We start from the raw sequence: 22813 nt of genomic DNA on the forward strand, positions 1-22813 counted from the left end.
AGTTCTGGAGGCTAGGAAGTCCAATATCAAGGTGCCAGCAGCATCTGGTAAGGCCTGTCTTGCTGTGTCATCCCATGGTGGAAGGTGACAGAGCAGAGAGCATACCTAAGAAAGTGAGAGAATCCAATGTGCTTTTGTAACAAACCCACTGGAGATAGCAAACACATTTCTGTGATAATGACATTAATCCATTCATGGCCTCTGCCCTCACGATCCAATCACTTCTTCAAGGTCCCACCCCTCAACACTATGAAATTGGGGATTAAATCTTCAACATACAAACTGTGGGTGACACAGTCAAACCACAGCAGTATGAAAGCAACACTTGTTCATTTGTTCTCACTTCTATTTTCAGCTACCTGCTCAACAAGTTGCTGGGAATCAAGTGTTTTCTCAGGAATGCTTGGAATGCTTAATGTCATCATTAGTGGTAGACAGGATGTTTAAAATGTTTGTTCATCAGAATGTATCAGTTTTCTTTATTTTAACAAATTATATTTTAAATGATTCTTCTATTTCATAGATAGCTTTTAATGTTAGAGTCAAGCAACGTGATTCTCAACATTGTTTCCCACTGAATGGCTTCAGAAATTGATTAAAACTACTAGAGTGGCTAAAATCCAGTGCATGGATAAAAAGCACAGTATTTGAGAGCATGAAACTAAAAGTAGATTTGAAAAGAACTCAATGTCAATAGCATCTAGTTATTAAAACACTCAATAGGTTTTATGTACACATTTTTATGTCCAATATTACTTTTTTCTATCAATAAGCCTTTTATCTGTAAAATAGAGAATCATATAATTATATGTATGTGTAAGAGATGGGGAAGAGAGAGAAAACAAGAGCAACAGGAGACAGTTAGTGTGTATGAGAGAAATTGCAGGAAAATACATAGATGTATCAGGATACAGGCTCTGTCTCTTATTTTCATAAATGTGCATTCAAAGCTCAGATTCTATCAGTGAACCAGCTGAAGAATATCAAAGTCATCTTGTGTTGAAATTACTTTTATTCAGGATGAAAAATACAATGTGTAACCAGATTAGATGATAGTCTGTGATTAGTTCTTTACCACATATTTCAAAAGAAATACATACTTACTTCCCATTGTTGTTACTGCAATATATTTCTTTTTATTTATTGTTACTTAGAAGGTTACAATGTAGTGTTTTATGTAGCTTTTCCTTAATAGCAGATAGAGGACACTTTGCTTACAAACACAGGCAGTAAAAAAATTAACACATGACTTTTTAAAGTAAGAACAAGGAAGACACCAAATCTACAACTTGGAGTTCAGAGTTCAGGGAGTTGTTGTTGTTGTTTTTTTTAAGTAGGTGTTTTCTTGGGTATGACATGGCCTGATAAAAGCTCTAGACTTTGCAGACTGCAGCAGCATAAAGCAATTTCCAATGTAATGAAGGAAGATAGATCTGAGGTAGAAAGGTGGTCATGGCTTTCCTTTTATATAAAACAATTTTCTTCTTTTCAAAATATCTCTGCTGCAAATAGACACCCTTGCCCCCCAACCCACCCAACCTATTCTAAAATAATAGCAATTTCTAACTTTAAGCCTCCTTCTGGCCAGATCCCAGCTAAAGAGAACCCAAAGTTAAAAAATGTCTTTATGTTTTAAAAGCACATATGTTGGAATCAAAACACATAATTTTCACATGTCTTTTGGTTCCTTTACATTTGGTAATTAAGTAACATGTTTAAACTGAATCAATAAAATGTTAAATCAGAAGTTGAACCAAAATACTTAATTGAATGCACTCAAAGATATAGGTGGAGGTACCATCATCTAAGCATTAATTTCGTTCTTCTGTAGAAGCAGTGACATACACTTTTGATAAACATTCTTTCCAAATATACTGATTAAGTGAATGATATAAAAACATCTGCTCTTTTACCCAAAAGGTAAAATAATCCATGCACTAAATGCATGTCTGCTTTCAGTAAGAAAACAGGAGTTTCAAGAATTATTAAGGACTTGAAAATACAAAGCAACAATAAAATTCTCTTTGAAGGGAACTAAAGACAGTGATGCATTCTGGTATCACAATAGGTAAAGGTCTGCTGTGCATGTAATGATGAAAATCAAGATGTGGGAACTAAGAAAGGTTGTACCAAGTTTTATTTCTATGTCAAAATGAAAACACACTTAAATGGGCAACCTTTGGTAAAATAATCTTTGAGATTATTATAATGTAGTTTTTTTTTTATCAAATAGATTACGACATAAAATAAATAATTAAGTCCTACTTATACAAAAAAAAAAAAAAAAAAAGAATAAAACACAGGAAAAAAATATCCCAGTAGAAATGCCATTTAGGTCCATAGGATTTTTATCATGGTTATCCAAGTGGTCACGAAAGAAGTAAGTGGGCAATGAAAAATAAATTTAAACACCATACACAGGGCTGTAGCTTAAACCATAGGTGAAATATATATATTCGATTGAAATTTATGAATTTATTAATATGGCCAAATCATGGAAACAAATATATGGGATCTATTTGGTTATATGGCTGATTAACTATAAATAACCAAAACAGTGTGGTAAAAGAGTCAAAGAAATAATGAAGTTATTGTGCAAGGTTAATATGAACAGCAGAAGGAATGTGAAAATGTAAAGTGGTCTTCTAATTCTTATGTAAGTTTTGTCATGGTTATTAAAAAGATGGTATCATATTAGAAAGCCCCCACCCACTTTCCCAATGCTGTATATACTATAGAAATCTGTGACAAACATATTACCATTTCCAAATACCTCTCTGTTCATTAATTTACAGTTGCATAGAAAGGGAAGAAGAAAACAATAATATATGGTTATTACAAAAACAAAATATCCATTTCTCTTTGGATAGTCAGTGTTTTACTCTTTCAGTAGAACACAGTCACCACTCAACACTGTGGGTCAAGGAGCCATGGAGCTTCTGATCAAATGGAATTTGGAATTGGCGTTTGCTGAAAAGGACAACACTGTACGTCAGGAAATACTGGTTGGCCAGATGAATACTTCACATTGCCTGTGGGAAGGGAAAATACCACTGTCAAACATTTGCATAAAATATTACAGGTAGCAGAGATCTGTAAATTCTTCAAGGAAATAAAAGTGCTTTTTTCAGAAGGCATCTTAACTCCCATGTGACTGTTAAATACAGTAGGAGATTCTTCTTCAAGGTTTAGCTTGCTGAAGTCTCCTTGTCCTTTGTTCCCTACTTTCAAGGCTAGACTTCCTTATTCTCTGTGTTCCTCTGGCCCTGGTAAACAACCTTCCCACAAGTCCTTATCTATACAGCCCACATTCCACATCTGCTACCCACTCTGTGAATTACCCCTGCCAACGCAATGGCTACTCCTGCTGAAACTGATCTTCTGTCTTCCTACCAGGGTAACTGCATTCCTACCCTTTTCAAGTTAGCCAGCTGGGTTCAGCTTAGTAGTGTGGTCTAACACTAGCCAATAGGGGAACACCACAGGATTAGGGGCTACCTGCATCAGGGATAAGAACCCCTTTCTCTCCCCTGTTCAGGTGTGCTCTCGCCATTGCACCATCCATGAGACACACCCATCTATAGAAGTAAATTGCCTTGCCGAGAAAATTCTTTATCTGAGTTCTAGTTCTTCTTTTTGGCACTGAGGAACAAGCATGCATTTCTAACATGACTTTTGCTTCCTGCAATGAGGTCCCTCCCTCTCATGCTGAGGTAACCTAGTCTGCTTTCCATCACTGCAGCTGATTTAGAGGGAAACTTGGAAATCTTTTGTCTTGACCAGGCTGGAAGCTAAGTTAAAATTGAGAGGACTTCACTTCTTTCTGCTGGATGTATCAATGGTGAGTTAATGAGACTGGTGAAAATGTCCCATGTCTTCCTGGGGGGCTGTGGGGGTCATCTGTAGAGGAGGTACCCTAACAATGCCAACCCATCTCAGTCTTAAGCTGGAGTCCAGAGAAGAGGAAGAGAAGGCAGAAATCATAATACAAAGGTGTGCAGTGGTACCAGTTAAAGTTAAATGTCCCAGGCCAGAGAGAATATAAATCCAGGCCACACTCATGGAAGTGGTATTAACCTTTAGGAGGGAAGGTCAAACATTTGGTCTTCTAAAAGGATTTCAAAATTAGAAGAAAATGTTCAAATCTCTGTAAAATGAAATCATCCACATTGGACCATGCCTCATAAATCATGAAAGGCCTTTCTGGACTCTCAGGGATGATACTCCATCTATCTTTACACCTTATTTTATGGGGGACTTCAGCATAAAGTCCTGTTCCCCAGAAGCAGGTTTCTAATGAAGCTGCTAAGAAAAGCTGCCCATGGAGCCCCTCGTCTTCCCAGGCATGCTGAAAGCAGCAAACTCATTTGACTCTGGCCTAGAGCCTATTCTCCATGACTATTCAAATTTGGATTCCTCAGATACTTGCTTCTCCATTTTGAACATCTGATTGCCATGTTAGAGGGAGCAAAAATTCAGCAAACACTGATGGGTTCTAGGCATTGTACTTAGGTGAGGCTCTCTTGGGAAGCAGCTGTGAAAGATATCTCAGCCAGGCAGCCTCATTCAATTCTAATATGAGGTAAGTGCCAACCACAGTAAATTCAAAGTAGTTTGAGGACAGAGAAGGGGAGAGATCAACTCTATATGAGAGAGGAACATTTTGTTTCATATTAACATTGATAACTGAAACTCTGGTGCTGAATCATGTTGAATATAAAGCCAAGAGGATGGTTGAATTATGTCTATGTACTTCATTACCCTTGAGAATTAGGTATGTCTATTAATTAGACACATAATACTTCTCATTTTAGGTGTCAGAATTCTAAAAATTTAAGATCATGCTATGTAAATATTAGCTCAACCCTCCAGCTGAAAATACATGCTTTCATGAATTTCCATTTGACCCAAGACACAAAAAACGAAGAAAAGAGAAAAGAAGGAAAACACTGATGAGGAAAGCAAAGAACAAAAAGCAAATGGAGACAGAAGGAAGAAAATGGGAAAGAGGCCTCCTGTATTGAGTCAGGCGTTTGCTCCATCCATTAGGTTGCTGTATAACCAGGAAACATTTAATTCTTTATAAACTCAATTTCTAAAATCTAAAAATGGAGTATAAAGAGAAGGCCTCTGAAGATCATTTCCTGCTTTAGACTCTGAGTACTTCTATTATAATAAGTATCTGAGGATTTTAAAAATTCTCCCTTTTTTTCTTGCCTTTGTCACTCACAGCCTCATTCTACCTGAGGACCATCAAGACTAACCTCATCATACCCTTTATCCTTCATTTGAATGGGCCACCATGAAAAGCTCCAGACTCCTGGGCACCCTTCCATTACCTGTATTTATACTGGTCATACAAAGATCTGCATACCCCTTTTTGTGCCCCCATGCCCCACCCTTCCTGGCTCTTGAAACCTGTCCTATTAGGTCATGTAGCCCATGATCCGCAAAACCCATGTTCCCAGACTCTTCTCTGAATGTCGCCTGCATCTACTTGCTTGAATCAGTATTTGCATCTACCTGAAGACACAGCTTCCCTCATAGCCCTCTCACATAGTACTTCCCCTGACCATCCTTCCCAAATTCCTCACACGTTGCATGAGTCTTTTTCTGGGTCCTCACTGAGGCCTTTGGGGTATCTTTTTTCTCTTCTCCCTGAAAATACTCAGCTTTGAATCTCATGTCACTGGACTATAACAATCCATAATGCAGTAATCTACTGATTCCATGGGTCATGTTCCTTCACTTCTTGAAGTAAAAAAATGGCTCAACGTCACCCACTCTAAAGCTATTTTTAAATGTTAGTGATTTCAACACCCATGGAGATGATTCTTCCAACACTGGCTTCTCGGTTCTTTGACCTCTTCTTTCAAAGGTCCTGTCCTCCAGCTTTCTTAGCCATTCACACAAATGTCCAAATATGGACCATTACCAATACTTGCAACCCCTCTGATTTCAATATCATTCAACACAACTTCTGACAACCACCTGTACCTTCACAGCTTGCTTCCCCTACAACTGTAAATTTATCCATCCTTTGATAATAGGATCCATTGATCTTCCCATCTTTATTTCTATCTACCACACTTGACATTTCCTCATTCCTCTCACCACTGAGCTTAAGCATCTAGTTCAATTATGATAATCACATCTTTGCTCTTCCCTTGAATTACTGTACTCACTTCGTCAAACCCCAACCTCAACTTTTTAAATGCAATACTCGGCCCACTCTGGTGCCTGTGCTCATGAACTTGAATATGACTAGAGGGCAACTTACAACCCTGCAGAATGGCCTCATGTGAAATTCATGAGTGGCACCTTTAATGCTGCTTGTAGTCACACTCTATTTCCCAGGCCATCTGCTCTTCTGTTCTCCAAGAAGCTATCACACATCCTCCAGTCTCTCCTCACACCTCTGACACCTCCTCCCCAACCTCACTCCCTGCTAAAGTACCAGCTTCCAATTCACTCAGACAACAGAAGCAAGCAGAAGGGAACACCCACAGCTCTCACCACACCCTGTCTACTTCACATACTCCTGTCTTTTAGTTAAGATCCCAGCCTCTCTTGCCAACAAGACAATCATTCAGAGGTTTCATTGTTTCAAAAAGACTAGTAAACAAGTTCATGAAAGAAAATGTTGTCCAAAGGTACCTTGGCTTTGTGGCACATTATAACTAAAAGGATGTGATAAGAAAATGGGAATGGAAAACAAAATCTCAGGATCCCTAACTCACTATGTAAAGTAAGTGTGGCAGCTGAGTCACACAAAACCACCTTCCTAAACAGATAGTTGCATAGGAAGAAGGCCAGTGACCTCCCTCACAAATTACTCACAAGGAAATTCCAAAGGGTCCCAAAATCTTTACCCTAAAACAGAGTTCTGTTGAATTTCACCCTGACAATGTGAATTAACAGCTTATCTTTACAGGACAAAGACAGGCCTAGAAGTCATCTCTCCGCCCACCCTCCAAAAAATGCATACTTGACTGCTTCTTCTACTCTAGACATACTTTATCTTATATAAAATGCAGATTTACTGAGCTTGAGACGAATGCATAATTGACTGTTTCTCTACCAGCTCCTGCCTGCTCTTTCCTTTTTAAATATTGAAGTTCTCAAAATCCTTTCTGGAAAACACACACACACACACACACACACACACACACACACACACACATGCTACAAATCCTACTGTAACTTGTGTCTATTTCTCCCTGGTGTGTCCTCAACCTTGGCAAAGTAAACCTCTAAACTGATTTGAGGCCTGTCTCAAAACTTTTTGGTTTACAGAAAATACTGAAAGGCATAAGGCTATAGCTACCAACAGTTCTTAGCAAAATTTTAAGTAAAAAATTGAAATATTTTCCCCCTCAAAGCAAAAAAAACATCTCTGTGGTGCCATTTTTTTTTTAGGTCAATGTTTTGTGATAGCCACCTTAAGCAGACATTTGAGAAAGCAGTGGTGGCGAAATCTTATCTAGAGTGACTTTAGCACATAGGATGTCATTAAGCTGTTAGAACACAAAGGACAAACACATGGTATTTTTGGTATCTAGTGGCTCCCAAGCCCACCCCCAGACTGATAAACTGCTGTACAGAATCAACTAACATTTAAATGTCAAGGAAGTTTACTTATTTACATGGAGAATTAAGTTGGAGTAAAATCAGTGGTAGATAAGCTACTTACTTTAGATTGGGATCAGTAACATGGAGCCAGTCAACCCATTAACTCTTACCTGTGGCCTGCTGGGGACATTTGCTAAAAGAGAAAACAAAGGAAATCAGTTACAGGCAGTACTGTTACTCTGTTGGTTCCAACTTTCAGGCACGCAAATGCGTGGAAAGTATCACTCTACATGGGGTAGTAATAGCCCAGCTGTTAAATGGATGCTAATAGGAAAATCAGAAACACATTTTCAGGTTTTTTTCCTGGCTAAATGCTTCAGTGAGAGCTAGTTTTCCTGGTTAGTTTCTCATATCCCATGTGATTTAAGATTTAGTGCATACACTAAAGCATTCAGTGAGTACTTAGTCTTGCAAAAAATCTCATTTCCTATTTAAATCATACGTATTTGGTTTATGTATCAGAACAGAGTACATTCTACTTACTTTGCTGAGTACTAATTCTGATCAAGGGACCACTGGAGGCATATGTCTTTGGTTTCTGCCTCCCTTGACCCATCCTTGACACACCCTGGACTATAAGGCCCAGCCCAGGAAAACGGTGGCCAAAGCACTTGCATCAAGGAAAGCGCTGGCCTAATCCTCAGCAGCCTTCTGGACAGGAAGCCTTCTGGATAATAAAAGCCCCTTAGATGGGCCCAGTTAGGAATACTGGAGAAGTTAGAATATGGTGTCTAATGGGCTTTTGCACACAGCTGCTCAATTCCTTTTTGGTTCCAGAGCGCACAACAGTGCTGCAAGGGCCACTACCATCTCTTCTCTAAGGCATCTGCTTTTCATCCCCTCTTTTGCTACACAATCATCTCATTCTTAACACTGGGGGAAATGGAGGAGATCTGTCCCCAGTAATGTCAACATCTGCTCTTGCACAAATAAGAGTTGTCCCTAATCATTTAGCATGCTGCACGCCTCCTATCTCTCACTGTTCTATGCTGAGGTGGGGAAAAGATATCAGTGACCATATGCTGTGTGTCAGGAGCTATGTGGGAAAAAAGGAGCAGGAATGAAGAGTGTCCTTTCTATGACGTCAGGTTGGACAGTGTGAGCCCCAGTATTTGGGGGAGAAATCAGGCTAAAAGGACCCTAGTTCTGCCAGATTTGTAAGTTACATCCAGGAGAAAAGAGTGAACCTAGCTGGGTGAGGTGGCTCATGCCTGTAATCCCAGCACTTTGGGAGGCTGAGGCCCGTTGATCATGAGGTCAAGAAACCGTCCTTGCCAACATGGTAAAATCCTGTCTCTACTAAAAATACAAAAATTAGTTGGTTGTGGTGGTGTGCGCCTGTAGTCCCAGCTACTAGGGAGGGTGAAGCAGATGAATCACTTGAACCCAAGAGGTGGAGGTTGCACTGAGCTGAGAAGGTGACACTGCACTCCAGCCTCATAACAGAGCAAGACTCTGCCCCCTCCCCCAAAAAAGGGTGGGACTCCATAGTGTCCAAGGGATAGCTGAATTGAATTATTATTAAGTACACCATAGGTTTACAGACTCTTTTTAAAAGGGACAGTTATGCTTCTCTTGCAAGTAATGTAAGTAACAAATAGCCAAACCCTGGACCAAAGTCTAATCCATTTTGCTCCAAACCAATACATTTAAACTTACAGCCTTTTACCAAATAAAAGGTTATGGGTATTTGCCTGAAGAAATCACACAAACATATTTTAAAAAAAAATCATTGCAGTGCAGTGGGTTTTGGGTTTTTGATGAATGCCATTCAGGCTTAATAAACATAGGCAATTCACAGAGAAAACGTGCCTGTGGGTCAAAAATAATTTTGAAAGCATTTGTTGCTTTCAAATTTATTTTATACTAAAAAAGTTTATACCAAAAAATACAAATGGTTACTGCAGTCAGTGGGAATTTTAATATGTACGTTTGTTAATTGGCAGTACAGTTAAACTCCCTTCCTTAACTCCTTGCCAGGTAGTGATGGAAATGCCTGCTTCTCTCTGCTCTAAGACTCAACATAAATAATTTAAAAAAGACTTTAAAAGGCCATAATTCAAGGATGCTATCAGGACCAACTGGGTTATTAATTCAGACAAAGGAGTTCTAAAATGTTATGTGCAACAATGTGTAGACAGAGTTAAAAAACCGTAATGTTGAAGTCCGCGATTTGCAGAATTAGGATTTATGAATACAGAGTATCATTTTAATTCCAAGATTGCCAAGAGTGGAAATTCATTTGGGGCCATGCTAATTTTTAATCCACAAAGGATCAAAAGTCAAGATTAACATGCAGATCAATTCACTGCATGCTGGCGACAAGCAGTTTTAAAGTTCTCATTAGTGAGAGGGGCTCAAGGGACTGGCTTGGCATTGGGAGGGTGCCAATCCGATTTGTTTAGATAAATTCTCCAAAGGTGGTTGGTAAGCTTTGGGAATCACAAAGGCTTATTAAAATATTTGCTGGCTGAGCAACTTCAAAGGGACAAAAGAACAAATGAATCCTACAGAACTTCTGAGTACTATCTGGGAATGCTTCAAGGAAACCTTCCCAGCAAGAAAATGTAATCATTCACCCAAGTCAGAAACATATTGGGACAAGGTGTGATGGCTCACACTTGTAATCCCAGCACTTTGGGAGGCCGAGATGGGTGGATCACTTGAGGCCAGGAGTTTGAGACCAGCCTGGCTAACATGGTGAAATGCCATTTCTACTAAACTATAAAAATTAGCTGGGCGTGATGGCACCTGTCTGTAGTCCCAGCTACTTGGGAGGCTGAGGCATGAGAACTGCTTGGGCCTGAGAGGTGGAGGTTACAGGGACCTGAGATGGTGCCACTGAACTCCAGCCTGGGCAACAGAGTGAGACTCTGTCTCAAATCAAAAAAAAAAAAAAAAAAAAAAAAGAGAGAGAGAGAAAGAGAGAAAGAAACATGCATTAGGCACCAAGTCTACCTTCCATGGTGATTTCTACTGTGTATCAATTTTTAAAAAGTTTGATCGTTACAGGCAGAATATGAAAATACTTATGAATTTTACAAATAAGTCAATTCAGCTTTTATTTTTATAAAAAGTTGTCCCTATCTTGTATAAGTTTTTAATGCCAGAGAAAAAAACGTGAATAGCAGAGCTTTCAGAAGCCAAAAATAGTAACATGGATATTTCAAAGGATTCTAAAATACACCCTTCATCATTTCATATATGGATGTGCTTGAATTCTTGAAAAGAAGACATGACTAGTAATGCTCATTGAGAAAACTGTAAATATTATAAGTATTTGTGAATGTGCAAAGTTAAGTCTATGAGAACATGAAGCCAGCTGCTCCAAACCAATACTTTTAAGCCAATAGCTTTTTATCAAATAGAAGGCTATGGGTATTTGATCTACAAACCTATTTAAAAGGAAATCATTGCATTTCAGTAGATTTTTCATTTTTGACAAATGTGATTCAAGCATAATAAACATTAAGGAATCTCAGGGCTCCCTAAGCCACTCTCTGAACACTTAGAATGACACAGGTGAAGAGCGGACCGATGCAGGGGAGAGGATGAACCTCTGTGATGTGGGCCCCACTGAAAGTACTGTGTATACTCTTCTCAGGAACCAGTATCAATGAATAGCTAACAAGATTCCCAACCAATAGGAATTTTAAACTTGCCTTTAAAGGGAGGCCATACAAAAGACACACACATTTATCTCTTATAATTCATTTTTGCTCTAAATTGTGATTATTTATTTTTAACAATGTTCTGTTTTAAAACCAGATGAGTCAATCTTTTGTAAAATCTAGATGTCAGAATTTACTGAGAAAGATTTAAGAGTGAATTCTTTAGAAAATGGAACTTGTAAAAATCACACTTTTTAGAGTAGAATTTTTAATATGGAAATTATATATTTTATATTTATTACAAGGTATATCTTGAAACACATTTCCCAAACTGACTGTCACTCCTAACTTTTAAAATTAAAAATGTTCACCATAATATTAAATAAGAACTTCTAAACACACTTTGATGTACAGAATTTGCTTTTAACTGATTATTAAGGTATTTAGGTATAAGCTAAACTAACAAGTAATTTCCTTTAAGAATAATTCTGGCTCATAAAGACTATGATGAGGTTTTATTTAGTCACTAAGTAACAGACAACTGAAAATCAAAACCTCTAAATAAAAATTAGACTTTAAATTACAATTAATAAAAAAGATTTAATCAGTTGATCTATTATGGTGGTTATACAGCCTAGAAAGTAAGCAACAATTTGGTAGCACGTGAGCATTCTCTGACCCTCTAAAGCTTTTGTGAGACTCTAGAGAGCCGAAAGTGTGTCTATATGTGTGCACATGTGTGTGCACATGCACGCATGTACTTTGGGGGGTAGGGAGGTGGGTGTGGAGATTGACACACTGTAAATGTGATTCTGCAAACTTTGAGAAGCATTATAGTAGAACTACAAATAAAAACCTGGGCAACAACACACTGGCAGAATACAAACAGATATATTCATGTGCTGATAGAAACCATAATATAATCTTTAGGCAAATATTCCTGAAAATTCAGAAAGAAATATATTTTATTTTGTTGTTGTTTTGAGACAGAGTCACACTCTAACACCCAGGCTGGAGTGCAGTAGCATGCTCTCAGTTCACTGCAACCTCAGCCTCTCAGGTTCAAGTGATTCTCATACCTCAGCCTCCCAGGTTCAAGGGATTCTCATGCCTCAGCCTCCTGAACAGGTGAGATTACAGGCTTGCATCACCACACCTGGCTAATATATATATATATTTTCGGTACTTTTACTAGAGATGGGTTTTCACCATGTTAATCAGGCTGGTCTCGAACTCCTGACCTCAAGTAATCCACCTGCCTTGGCCTCCCAAAGTGCTGAGATTACAGGGATGAGCCACGGCACCCGGTCCAGAAGTATATTTTAAATAGCTGTTTTCATAGTCTGCTAATAATGACATTTTAAAAATTACAAAGCTGTATAAAATAAAGAATAATTTTGAAATGAAGTCAACATATCTTATTTATCTACACTCCTGATAATTGATAATCTTTTTCCTCATTTTGAATGGCATTTTCTAAGGATATGATAGAAAAGGGTAAAATAAGAGGCTGTGCTTTATATGAATTCTTATTTTAGTGACTGCCCTGGATTTCAAATCAGTTTGAGAGTAAATCACTCTAAAATTTCAAATAATGTCTTCATATACTTTCAAAGATTATTTAAAATATAATTGGAGCACTAAGTAATTTACACACATATATACTTGTATGTGTGTGTATATACATATTTAGCAGTATCACTAAGTAATACATATATATACTTATGTGTACGTATGTATATATAAATATATATAAATTTATATTCATATAAATATGTGTTTATATATAAATTTATATAAATGTTATATATTTATATAAGCATATATACTTCTAGGTATATATATTTATATAAACATATATACTTGTATGTATGTATATATTTATGTAAAAGTAATTTATACATATATACTTATATGTGTGTATATATATTTAAATATATATAAATTTATAGAAATATATATTTATATAAACATATATACTTGTATAAACATATATACTTATATATTTATGTTTATATATTTATATAAACATATATAAATATATAAACAAATATATGTATATATATTTATATAAAAGTAATTTATACACATATACTTGTTTGTGTGTGTGTGTATATATGTTCATGCACACACACACATACAAGTAAACTGTTTCTGCTAGAAACATCAGAAGTGTTTTAGGTGAGAGCCCAGCCAAAACTGCAAGGTGGCAAGATGCTGAAGACAAAACATTTAGAAAAACTGAGTAAGAATCATTATATAATTTCTCCTGGATTTGGTTATTTTTTGGTTCTTGGTTGTTCAGATGGAAATTTCACAGGGTCCTAATCTATGACGCCTTAAACTGTTTGGCCTTTCTACAATGACTATTTTATTCCATGGGAAAAGAAACCAGCAGGAATAGAATGGGAGAATCTGAAAATAATCTCTTTCTGCACTAGAGTCTCACAACACTGGAGAACAACATTTGAAGAAGAGAGGAAATTACACTAGAAAGGCTATTTTCATGTCTTGTTTGGCATGTCACTGAGAGTTCTTCTCTGAACTAAGATGTGTTCCTTACAATCGTTTGCATAGAGGAAGATAATTTCTTCTTGAAACCAGGCTTGTTCTTTCATTTGCCTTCATTTTATCACCTCTTGGGCATATTGAAAAATCTCAAACAGCAGAATTGCTTTGCAACTGTACCCCTGTGACTTGATGGTATCCAGGTTGAGCTTCATTTTCTTTATCAACATATATAATGTTTGCCTTATTTTCGGATAATATTCAGTCCCGTTTCTAATAAGGTTTTTGTTATCTTAGGAAGAAGACCAAGGGCCGCATGCAGAAGAAGGGAAGGAACACGCACAGCTGTGGCGCTGTGATCTTTCCTACTCACGGCAGCAAGATGGGAATGTGCTGTGGATCTGCTCCATGACCTCCGTGAGATCCGTGCTGGTATCATGCGGTGGGGCCAGCAGGTCCTCTCCCGCTGTGACAGCAAACAAAGACAACAACAAAGCTTCTCAAATTAATGTCTAGCCTTCCATGGAAACCCCAGTTCAGGAGAAAGCACTCCTACCAGCCTCTAAATATCAATGTGAAAAGAGTACCCACTGCAAAGGACAATTTTATGGGAATAAACCCAAAACATTTTTGCTTGAGTGATGGTAACATAATTTTACGTAATTAAAATGCACTAGATGTTTGTTCGTGTAGAAAGAATCCACACACCATGGGACTGAAAAATAGGAGAAAAACAAGCAATATCGTCTTATTTCAATATTTGAATTAGAAATCTACTATTTTGCGCCACAGTTATTTTTTCACCAATTTTCTTTTTCCATCCTCCTTTCTTTTTGGAGATTTCAGCTTAGGCCAGCTTATCCTGCCACAAAAGTGAAGATGTCTTATTTAAGATACTTTTCACTAGGATGTGTTTTTTATTCTATAACCTGTAGTCAAAGTAATTCTCTTATTTAAAAAATATGAAAATAATCTTAATATTTTAATTTTTTCTGATTAATGTACCAAAAGCTATCCCACAAACAAATTAATTTGGTTACAATATATAGTTCTCAGTAAAATTCTAGAATCTTAACATCATGGATGACAAAGATCATTGACGAACACCTAGTTTATGAGGTGCCTAGCTGTTGTAACCATTTTAGAAATAGTCATTCTTCACTCCCTTCACAAAACCCTATGGCATGGCACTATTACTACCCTCCCCATTTTACAAATACAGAACGTAAAGCATGGAAGGTTCTACAGTTCTAGAATTACACAGCTTCTGAGTGGCAGAATGGGAATTAGAATTCAGACAATCTGAATCCATAATCTTACTTCTAACCACTCTCCAATATTGCCTTGAAATATGAGCTAATTTTGAAATTGGATAAATTTCAAAATTGTCTCTCCTAGCATTAGTGACAGGTCCCCATTGTGACCAAGGAGAGACTGCCTGGGACCTCTGCCTCTAATGGAACAGGCAGGACAATGTCTATGTGGATTAGGATGAAGAATAGTGAATATATGAGTTTCCAGACCTGGGCAGAGAAAACCATAATGTCTGATATGATATTACTACTTCTGAATATGTACAAATGTAGTATCTTAGAGACAGAAAGTATACCAAAAAGTAGTTCACAAAGCAAATAATGTCTTGCTCATTCTAAAAGGACAGCGTGGGTTTTTTTCATCTTTCACCAAAATTCAATCCACTATTACAGATTATATAAACAAGTGTACTACAGCTTATTTGAAAATGCTTGCTTTTTGACATTGTTTAAATTGATCTGCACTTCTAAAAAATCAAATGCAAAACTCTTCTACTTCCTAAGGCACCAGTGTGTAAGAATGTTACTTAATATGAAACACAAACAAATAGCAAGGCAGAAAGCCGACTTGGTGGCAGAGCAGTGTGCTGGGGACACCGACCTGCCTGGTGGAACTGTGGGCCGGAGGCATCTGGATCAAGCGAGGAGCTCAGTGTAGAATGCTGAGGAGAAGCCCACGGGGAAACTCCGTTGATTCGGGAATCAGATTCAGGCTGGAATCACAGTCAGAGGTTAAAGCAGAGAAAGGATTCAAATAATCACAAGGAACAGCATTTCCTATTTAAATTCCCCTCCCTCACCATGGATAATTAAATCATAGAGAGTTCTTTGCCTTCAAATGTTTTCAACACATTTTAGCACTAGCTGGTGGGGGCTTTAGCCCTTCCCTTTCTGCCTGGGCACTCTGAAGAACCTACTTAATTATGCTGCAAAATTCATTTATCATCATCATTTTTATCCCTCAATTTTTCTATTATTTTAATCTTAATCAAGTGAATACAGAAGCATACTTCACTCGTATTTTAAACATCAGCACTGGGTTTCTTATACAGTAAATTTATCCAATTTCAAAATTAGCTGATATTTCAAGGCAATATTGGAGAGTAGTTAGAAGCATGATTATGGATTCAGACTGCCTGGATTCTAATTCCCATTCTGCCTCTCAGAAGCTGTGTAATTCTGGGAAAACTGTAGAACCTTCCATGCTTTATGTCTTTATTTGTAAAATGGGGAGGGTAGTAATAGTGCCATGTCATAGGGTGTTGTGAGGGGAGTGAAGAACGACTATTTCTAAAATGGTTACAACAGCCTGGCATCTTGTAAATACTTCGAAAATGCACTCACACAAATCTTTGAAACAGTAATGTATATGCTGACAAGTACATGGTCGAATTAGAAAGTGTGAGCCACCATATAGGGAATGCAGATGTTACAATTTGTTCATGCAGATTTTTCCATTAAATCTGTATTAGTTGAAGCCTGGTAGTTCTGCCAGTTTTTACTAGCAGAGTTGAATTTTCCATCTCCTTCTGGCATTCATCATGCTGAATTGTTTAGAAGAGATAAGCGCTCTGTGGTCTTGGATATAGAGAGCCATTGGATATCAGCTATTTCTAAAAGCACTACGGCGAGATTCTCAAGGCACATGAGCCATTAGGCAGCACTGTCTAACGGGATGGAGGGAGTAGGGGAAGGCAAGGGTGAATAGAAAAGCCTTTTGCTCTCCTGTGAGCATCAACAAGCCATAGCAAATAAAGATTTTGAGCACAGCTTCCTTTTACAGTGATTCAATCTATGTTAACACTAACACTTCATATTCTAAACAAGAGATTGCAAGAGAAAATCCATCCCTTACACATCACTGTTCGGGAACTTCAAGGTCACAGAATAAAAAAAGGTAACATTTTCAATGTATGTGGCTGGCACTAGGTAAGACTCAAACATTCCAGAGGGCTTCTAGAAAGCCAGCTCTTGGGTCACTTTTGGTAAACTCTTACTTTCCAAATACGTGGGATTGGGAGGCCCCGAAGTAAGTCTTCCACTGAACAGTCTCACCCAAATTCTAAAACACTGAGAGACCTAGAGAAAAGTGTATGGTCAAATTATAAAGAGTGATCTATGTGTAAGCAAGGCCGAAATAACTGTTTTGAATTATTCTGACAAGTTAAAAAGACAGAGAGCAACTGTGAAAAGGTATTTTTCTAAAATTTGAGGGAATCACTGGAGAGAAAGTTGTTCCTGCTTTGAGTCAAAACATCATTTCTGTAGAAAGGCACTCGTATTATACCGCCTAGGGGCTCCACACAGCACAGGCTAGAGAAAAAGACAAAAGATGACATGCATGTTGATGTCAGGGACTCTTCAAGAGAGAGGAGCTCTTGGCCCCTGTGCTGGGACTCTATGCTCTAGCACCTGCTGCAAAGGTCTCTCCATCACTAGTTCTGAGACATCACTCCTATTCCTAACTGCTATGTGCCATTAAGTACTTAATTCCCTACAGTGTGCTTTCTCTTTATATATGAAAGCATTTTGCTATGGTCTCTAACAAGATGGCAGGCATCAGAAAAAGGCAGAAACTGTATTGATGCTTCTTTTATATTCCAAAGAACAGTTTCAAAGCTGAATGCAATAACCTTTGATGAGTTATAGAATCAATTTGGTAGGTCCTGACCATCATTAAGAAAGAAAAATAGAAAAAAGAAAGAGGGGGAGGAAGAAAAGGAAAAGAATAGAAAATAAAAGCTGGCATTTCTCTATAAAGGCAGTTATTATTTTGCATTCTCCATACATGTGTGTACTCATCATAATGTAAATTGTATTTCTTATCATCCAGAAAGCTTACAAGCAACTCCCATAAAACATGGTCCAGTGTCAGGAAATAATAGTAGCAAATTAATAACCATCTTTTACTCAATTTCTTAAAAATAGAAAGTAATGATTCTTGGAGTCAGCATTCTTGCGTCACTGGAAGAAAGCTTTAGAATGTCCATTTCAGGTTTCTTGTGGTTCCTTAATATCCACAGATGCTTCCCATGTATAAATCAGGAAGATATATGTCATAGGATATCTTCCCTCAAACAGTTCAGAACTGAGGTTCAGTTCAGTGTTAAAGAAGATTGGGAAATTCCACTGTAAGCTGGGCAAACACAGTTTTTGTGCCAGTGAAGATTTATATGCTTACATGTAAAAGGAAATTTCTAAGCCATTCTAAATTAACTACAGAGGTAAGACATTGAAAGTGGACTTCTCTGCCTCTCCTGACACTTGGACCAAGTCCGAGGGCAGCGAACAGGTGGCCTGGGGAGGTGTGACACTAAATTCCACACACCCTACCTGCTCCAGCAGCTGTCGGAGGCGGTGGAGCTGAGACTCCAGCTGTTTATTGTGATCTTCTAAAATCTGCATCCTAGCCTCCAGCCGACCTTTGTGCTGTCTGAGTAGTTTTGCTTCTGCGATCAGTTCTGAATCCTCAGATGTGTGATGGGGAGATACAATCGACTCTGGCGGTGAACCGACAGGGAGCCCCCGTCGGAGGTGCTGGTCCTTCAGCTGCTCATATTCCACCTGCAGATTTCTAACAGAGAAAGGGGCAAAAAACAGAATGACTACCATGTACATTATCATCTCTCCAAAACTGTCTGTGAGCTTCCAATTTATCTCATGCTAGTTCTTCTTATATGAACATGTGTATTAACAGTAAGATGAGCCTACATGAATAAAATCGTAGTTTTCAGCGAGCGTCCCAGTAGACATCATCACTGAACCCTCAAATGCTGCTGTATCTGCAACCAGCATTCCAGTTTGTTAATGTCCTCTAAAATTTTCACTCCATTGTGATTTCTTAGACAATAGTCTTGAAAAGAGAATGAATGGCAGCTACAGTGAAATTCATATGAAAGAAAGGATAACATATTGCCTTCTCCCAGGCCTAGCACACCTTTGTTCTTCCTCCAGGTCAGCAATGATCTTTTCCAGTTCTCCACGTTCTTCCCTCTCTACCGACTTCAGGATCTGAGCTGGGCTCTGTGGCTGGCTCACTGGGGACTCTCCTCCAAGTGTTTGGCAATACTGCTGGATGAGGGCGTGCTCGTCTTCCCTAGCAAGACAAAGGAAACAGACCCAGAGGCTCACACCTGGATGGTGATGTTTTTAGACATAACAGAAGTAGGAATGACGATGGGCAGGAGAGTGGCTACGCTAAGTTAGTCTCAGAGCTCAGTGTCTCCATGACCTCCCTTTTAAAACTCTAGGAAGAAGTTCATCTAGCAGAGTATGTATATTATATGAGCCAACATTTCAGGCTTTACCTTCATCTAACAGCTCTCTCTCATAAACTTCAGAGGGGATATCTTACTCAGTAGAAAAAAAAATTAAGAATGACATTTAATGTAAAAGATACTGTACACAAATCAATTACTGCATGTCTAAAGCGCTGATTAAAAGACTAATGAAAAAGAATAATCTGACTTCACTGACTTTAGAATTTGGTTGAAAGTAATACTGAAAGGCTTTGTAACCCATATGATGGGGTTTATGATCCTTATGTTCAGCACAAATTATAATTACAGATATTTATAACGTCTCTACAGATATTTTACCTTATATTATTAGCAGGTCATTTTTAGGTTCGATCATTCTGCAGTAGAACAAGAAACTACATTTAACGCACGTGTGTTCTCCCACTAATTTAACTACTTATCTAATGAACTAGACAGAGCAGTAATGTGGTTGAATTAGCAACTGACATAAGTGAACATCTAACAGAGTTGATATATTTATGGCAAGAAAATGCTTTCTAGCAGACTTGGAATTTCTTCTCTTCTTCTAACAAGAGAGATCCAGTGAGATCTTGTAAATGTGCAAATACCAGATCTCCCGGCTGACGCTAGCAGGGCAGTCTGTTAGCAGATGGCACCTGGTCTGCTTGATGGCTTTTGGTAAACAAGTGCTGGAATCGATGGCTTCACAGGATAAGGCAGCAGGAAATCCTCACGTCAGTTATGAAGCTATCAGAATATAAAATGGAGCCACCTCATGACTGAAGCAGCTCCTTCCTGTGTAAGCGATGGGTGCTGCAAACACCTCTTAAAGACCTCTTCTGTTACTCTGGAGTCAGAGTGCATCCTATTGCAGCCAGAAAAAAACCTGGTGTGTGGCACTGGGAGTCCTGGGCCTCTCTCAGTTTCACCAGAGACTTGAGATTACTTGTGCCCTTGAGCTGATGAGTAACACCTGATGCTGGGGAAGAGCTCTGGTACTTGTAATTCTGATTTGAAAATTCATCTCAGTGTTACTGCAGTTTACTCTAACAAAGAAGGGACTTGAAATTGTATCAGAGAGTTGGTGAATTCCTAGAAAAGGTTTGTCCTGAGCATTGAAATCAGAGAGACAGATGAAGCAAATGAGAAAATTGAATGCTTTGGTATTCTGCTTGTCAAACAGCCGGAGCAAAAGACGTACCACTTGTTGATTTATTTTACTTTCTTCATCAATAAACCTCCTCTCTTTTTCTCTCCCTCTCTCTAGAAATATATAGATATAGATACATATATGTGTGTATGTGAATACATATATATTTAAATAAAGGTCATATATTTTGGTTAAGACCATAATATAATAATAAATACATAACCTGACCTTTCCACTTTTATTAAATAAATTTTAAAAGAGGGTGGGGTGGGACCCTTACAACACAGTTAGAAACTGGAAATAAGAAACGCGGATAGGTTAAGGAGTGAAGTAAGCTGCCCCACCATCCTTTGACTCCCTTTCCTGAGAAAATGCAGCGTCACTGGGAAGTAAAGGAAGAAGCCTCTAGAAGAACCCCATGCTTGTTCCTGGGTTGAGAAGGATGAGAAAAAGAGAGTATGGATGGTACTCCACCACTGTGGAGAGCAGCATTTGAAAGCAATCCAAAAGCTCCCCAGTTGCCCATGTGGCTAAATCAGACAGAAATCTGGCAGTGCGATATGGATGTGTTTATGTGCATATTTTCCTCTCAGGAAGTAAATGGTGAACACCCTAAACCTAGCTGTGTCATCCAGGCAGAAGCAAGCTGTGAGACTAATGGCTCAACACCACTGGGACACCAATGAGCTGTAGTGAGTAACTTAATGCAAAGTCAGTGATGCCTGGAGGCACCTTACCAAGTTCATGTGAAGAGAGAGGTGATAACAGACAGCAAAATAACAGCTCTAACATATGGACAGGACAAATGGACAAAGCGTAAAGGTATAATAGATAGAAAACAGCAAAATAAGAGTTCGGTAGAACATCTTGTAAATATTTCTCATTTATCAGAATGAAAAAGATCTGAGTATAGAAACAAACAAACAAAAAAAAAAAAACAGAGTATCCAAGAATAATAAAAAAAGAAGCACATTCATACGTATCCATGGAAAATGTCTGTATTTTAAAGATAAACTATCACAAGCAAGCTGCCAGAAATCAAAATAAAACAGTAAATCAGGTTCAGAGGTGGAAATAGGTTTAGCCTCTTATTTTACATAATATTAAATGTCCAAAGACAATGGAACAACATCTAGAGTCCTCACCTACTGATTCATATGACCAGCCAGGTCAACCATGTGTACAGGCAAAGCACTTTGCCCACACAGCAAATGAAAAAAAGAATGAGCACGGATAACGCAAAATACAACTAAAATAGATGGTAATTTCAGGTGTTACAATAAATAAGAGGTAACCTGATTCTCATATTAGTTAAAAAACAATTAGTTGTCCAGGCACCGTGGCTCACATCTGTAATCCCAGCACTTTGGGAGGCAGAGGTGGGCAGATCACTTGAGGTCAGGCATTTGAGACCAGCCTGGCCAACACTGTGAAACCCCACCTCTACTAAAAATACAAACATTAACTGGGTATGGTGCCAGGCACCTATAATCCCAGTTACTTGGGAGGCTGAGGCAGGAGAATCACTTGAATTCGGGACGCTGAGGTTGCAGTGATTTGAGATGGTACCACTGCACTCTTGGTACCATCAGCCTGGGTGTCAGAGTGAGACTCTGTCTCAAAAACAAAAAACAAAACAAAACAAACAAGTAATTAGTTATATGATACCTATCAATAACATACCTAAAAGAAAATAAAATTGAAATGAAAACATTTAAAATATAAACTAATATAAAGACAACAAGAAGTAAAAGAAAACTTGGGTCCCCTAAGCCACCTGGGCTGATCTTGTGGTCATGACTTGACAACAGATCTTGGCTTGGAGTTTCTCCAAGATCACAAGCCACCATTCTGCCCTCAGAACATTTATGACAGCACCTGTCCTCATCAACTAACTTTAGTGCTTAATATTAATACCAAGTAAATTTTTGTTTTAAAGATTTGAAGACTGACTATCCACAGTGAAACCAGCCAAAATTAGATTTGAGACATTTTGGTTGTCAAGATTCATATAGATTCATTTCTCTGGGGAAGCTGACAGAGTTTAACATTATTGTAATTATCATCCCCACTATCATTACATTCTTTCATTATGGTATCTGGAAGATAGTTAAGGCAATTTTCACACACAAAAAAGGAATTTAGCAATCGTTTATATAAAACATACAATTTTAGTCTTAAGTGTTTTACACAGATTATTAGGTCTAAAAGTTAAATATAAAAATAGATACATTCTGGTTCTTAATTACATTTAGCAAAAACCAAGAATAAACTGTTTAAATGCAGATAGAACATGAGGTACCAGATCAGGGATATTAAACATCAATCGCATGTCTTATG

At 38.0% G+C, this 22813-nt stretch overlaps 1 protein-coding gene across 15 annotated transcripts in view; it reads right to left on the reverse strand.

Annotated features, from left to right (window-relative positions):
* Positions 1-1109: 1109 nt before the first annotated feature.
* The window catches only part of UTRN (utrophin), a 589012-nt gene continuing 567308 nt past the window's right edge, over positions 1110-22813 (reverse strand). For 13 of the 15 annotated variants that reach the window (XM_074397323.1, XM_074397322.1, XM_074397326.1 and 10 more), the window contains 6 exons: positions 19002-19160; positions 18398-18638; positions 15666-15777; positions 14125-14217; positions 7694-7765; positions 1110-3032 (listed from right to left, as the gene is read on the reverse strand). In XM_074397323.1, the coding sequence (XP_074253424.1) occupies positions 7695-7765; positions 14125-14217; positions 15666-15777; positions 18398-18638; positions 19002-19160 (676 nt within the window). In that variant the 3' untranslated portion in view covers positions 1110-3032; position 7694. The remainder of the gene's footprint in view (positions 3033-7693; positions 7766-14124; positions 14218-15665; positions 15778-18397; positions 18639-19001; positions 19161-22813) is intronic. The other 2 variants (XM_074397324.1, XM_010337531.3) reach the window with 1 other exon arrangement.

The sequence above is a fragment of the Saimiri boliviensis genome, chromosome 4 (assembly GCF_048565385.1).
Source record: "Saimiri boliviensis isolate mSaiBol1 chromosome 4, mSaiBol1.pri, whole genome shotgun sequence".
Taxonomy (NCBI): Eukaryota; Metazoa; Chordata; class Mammalia; order Primates; family Cebidae; genus Saimiri; species Saimiri boliviensis.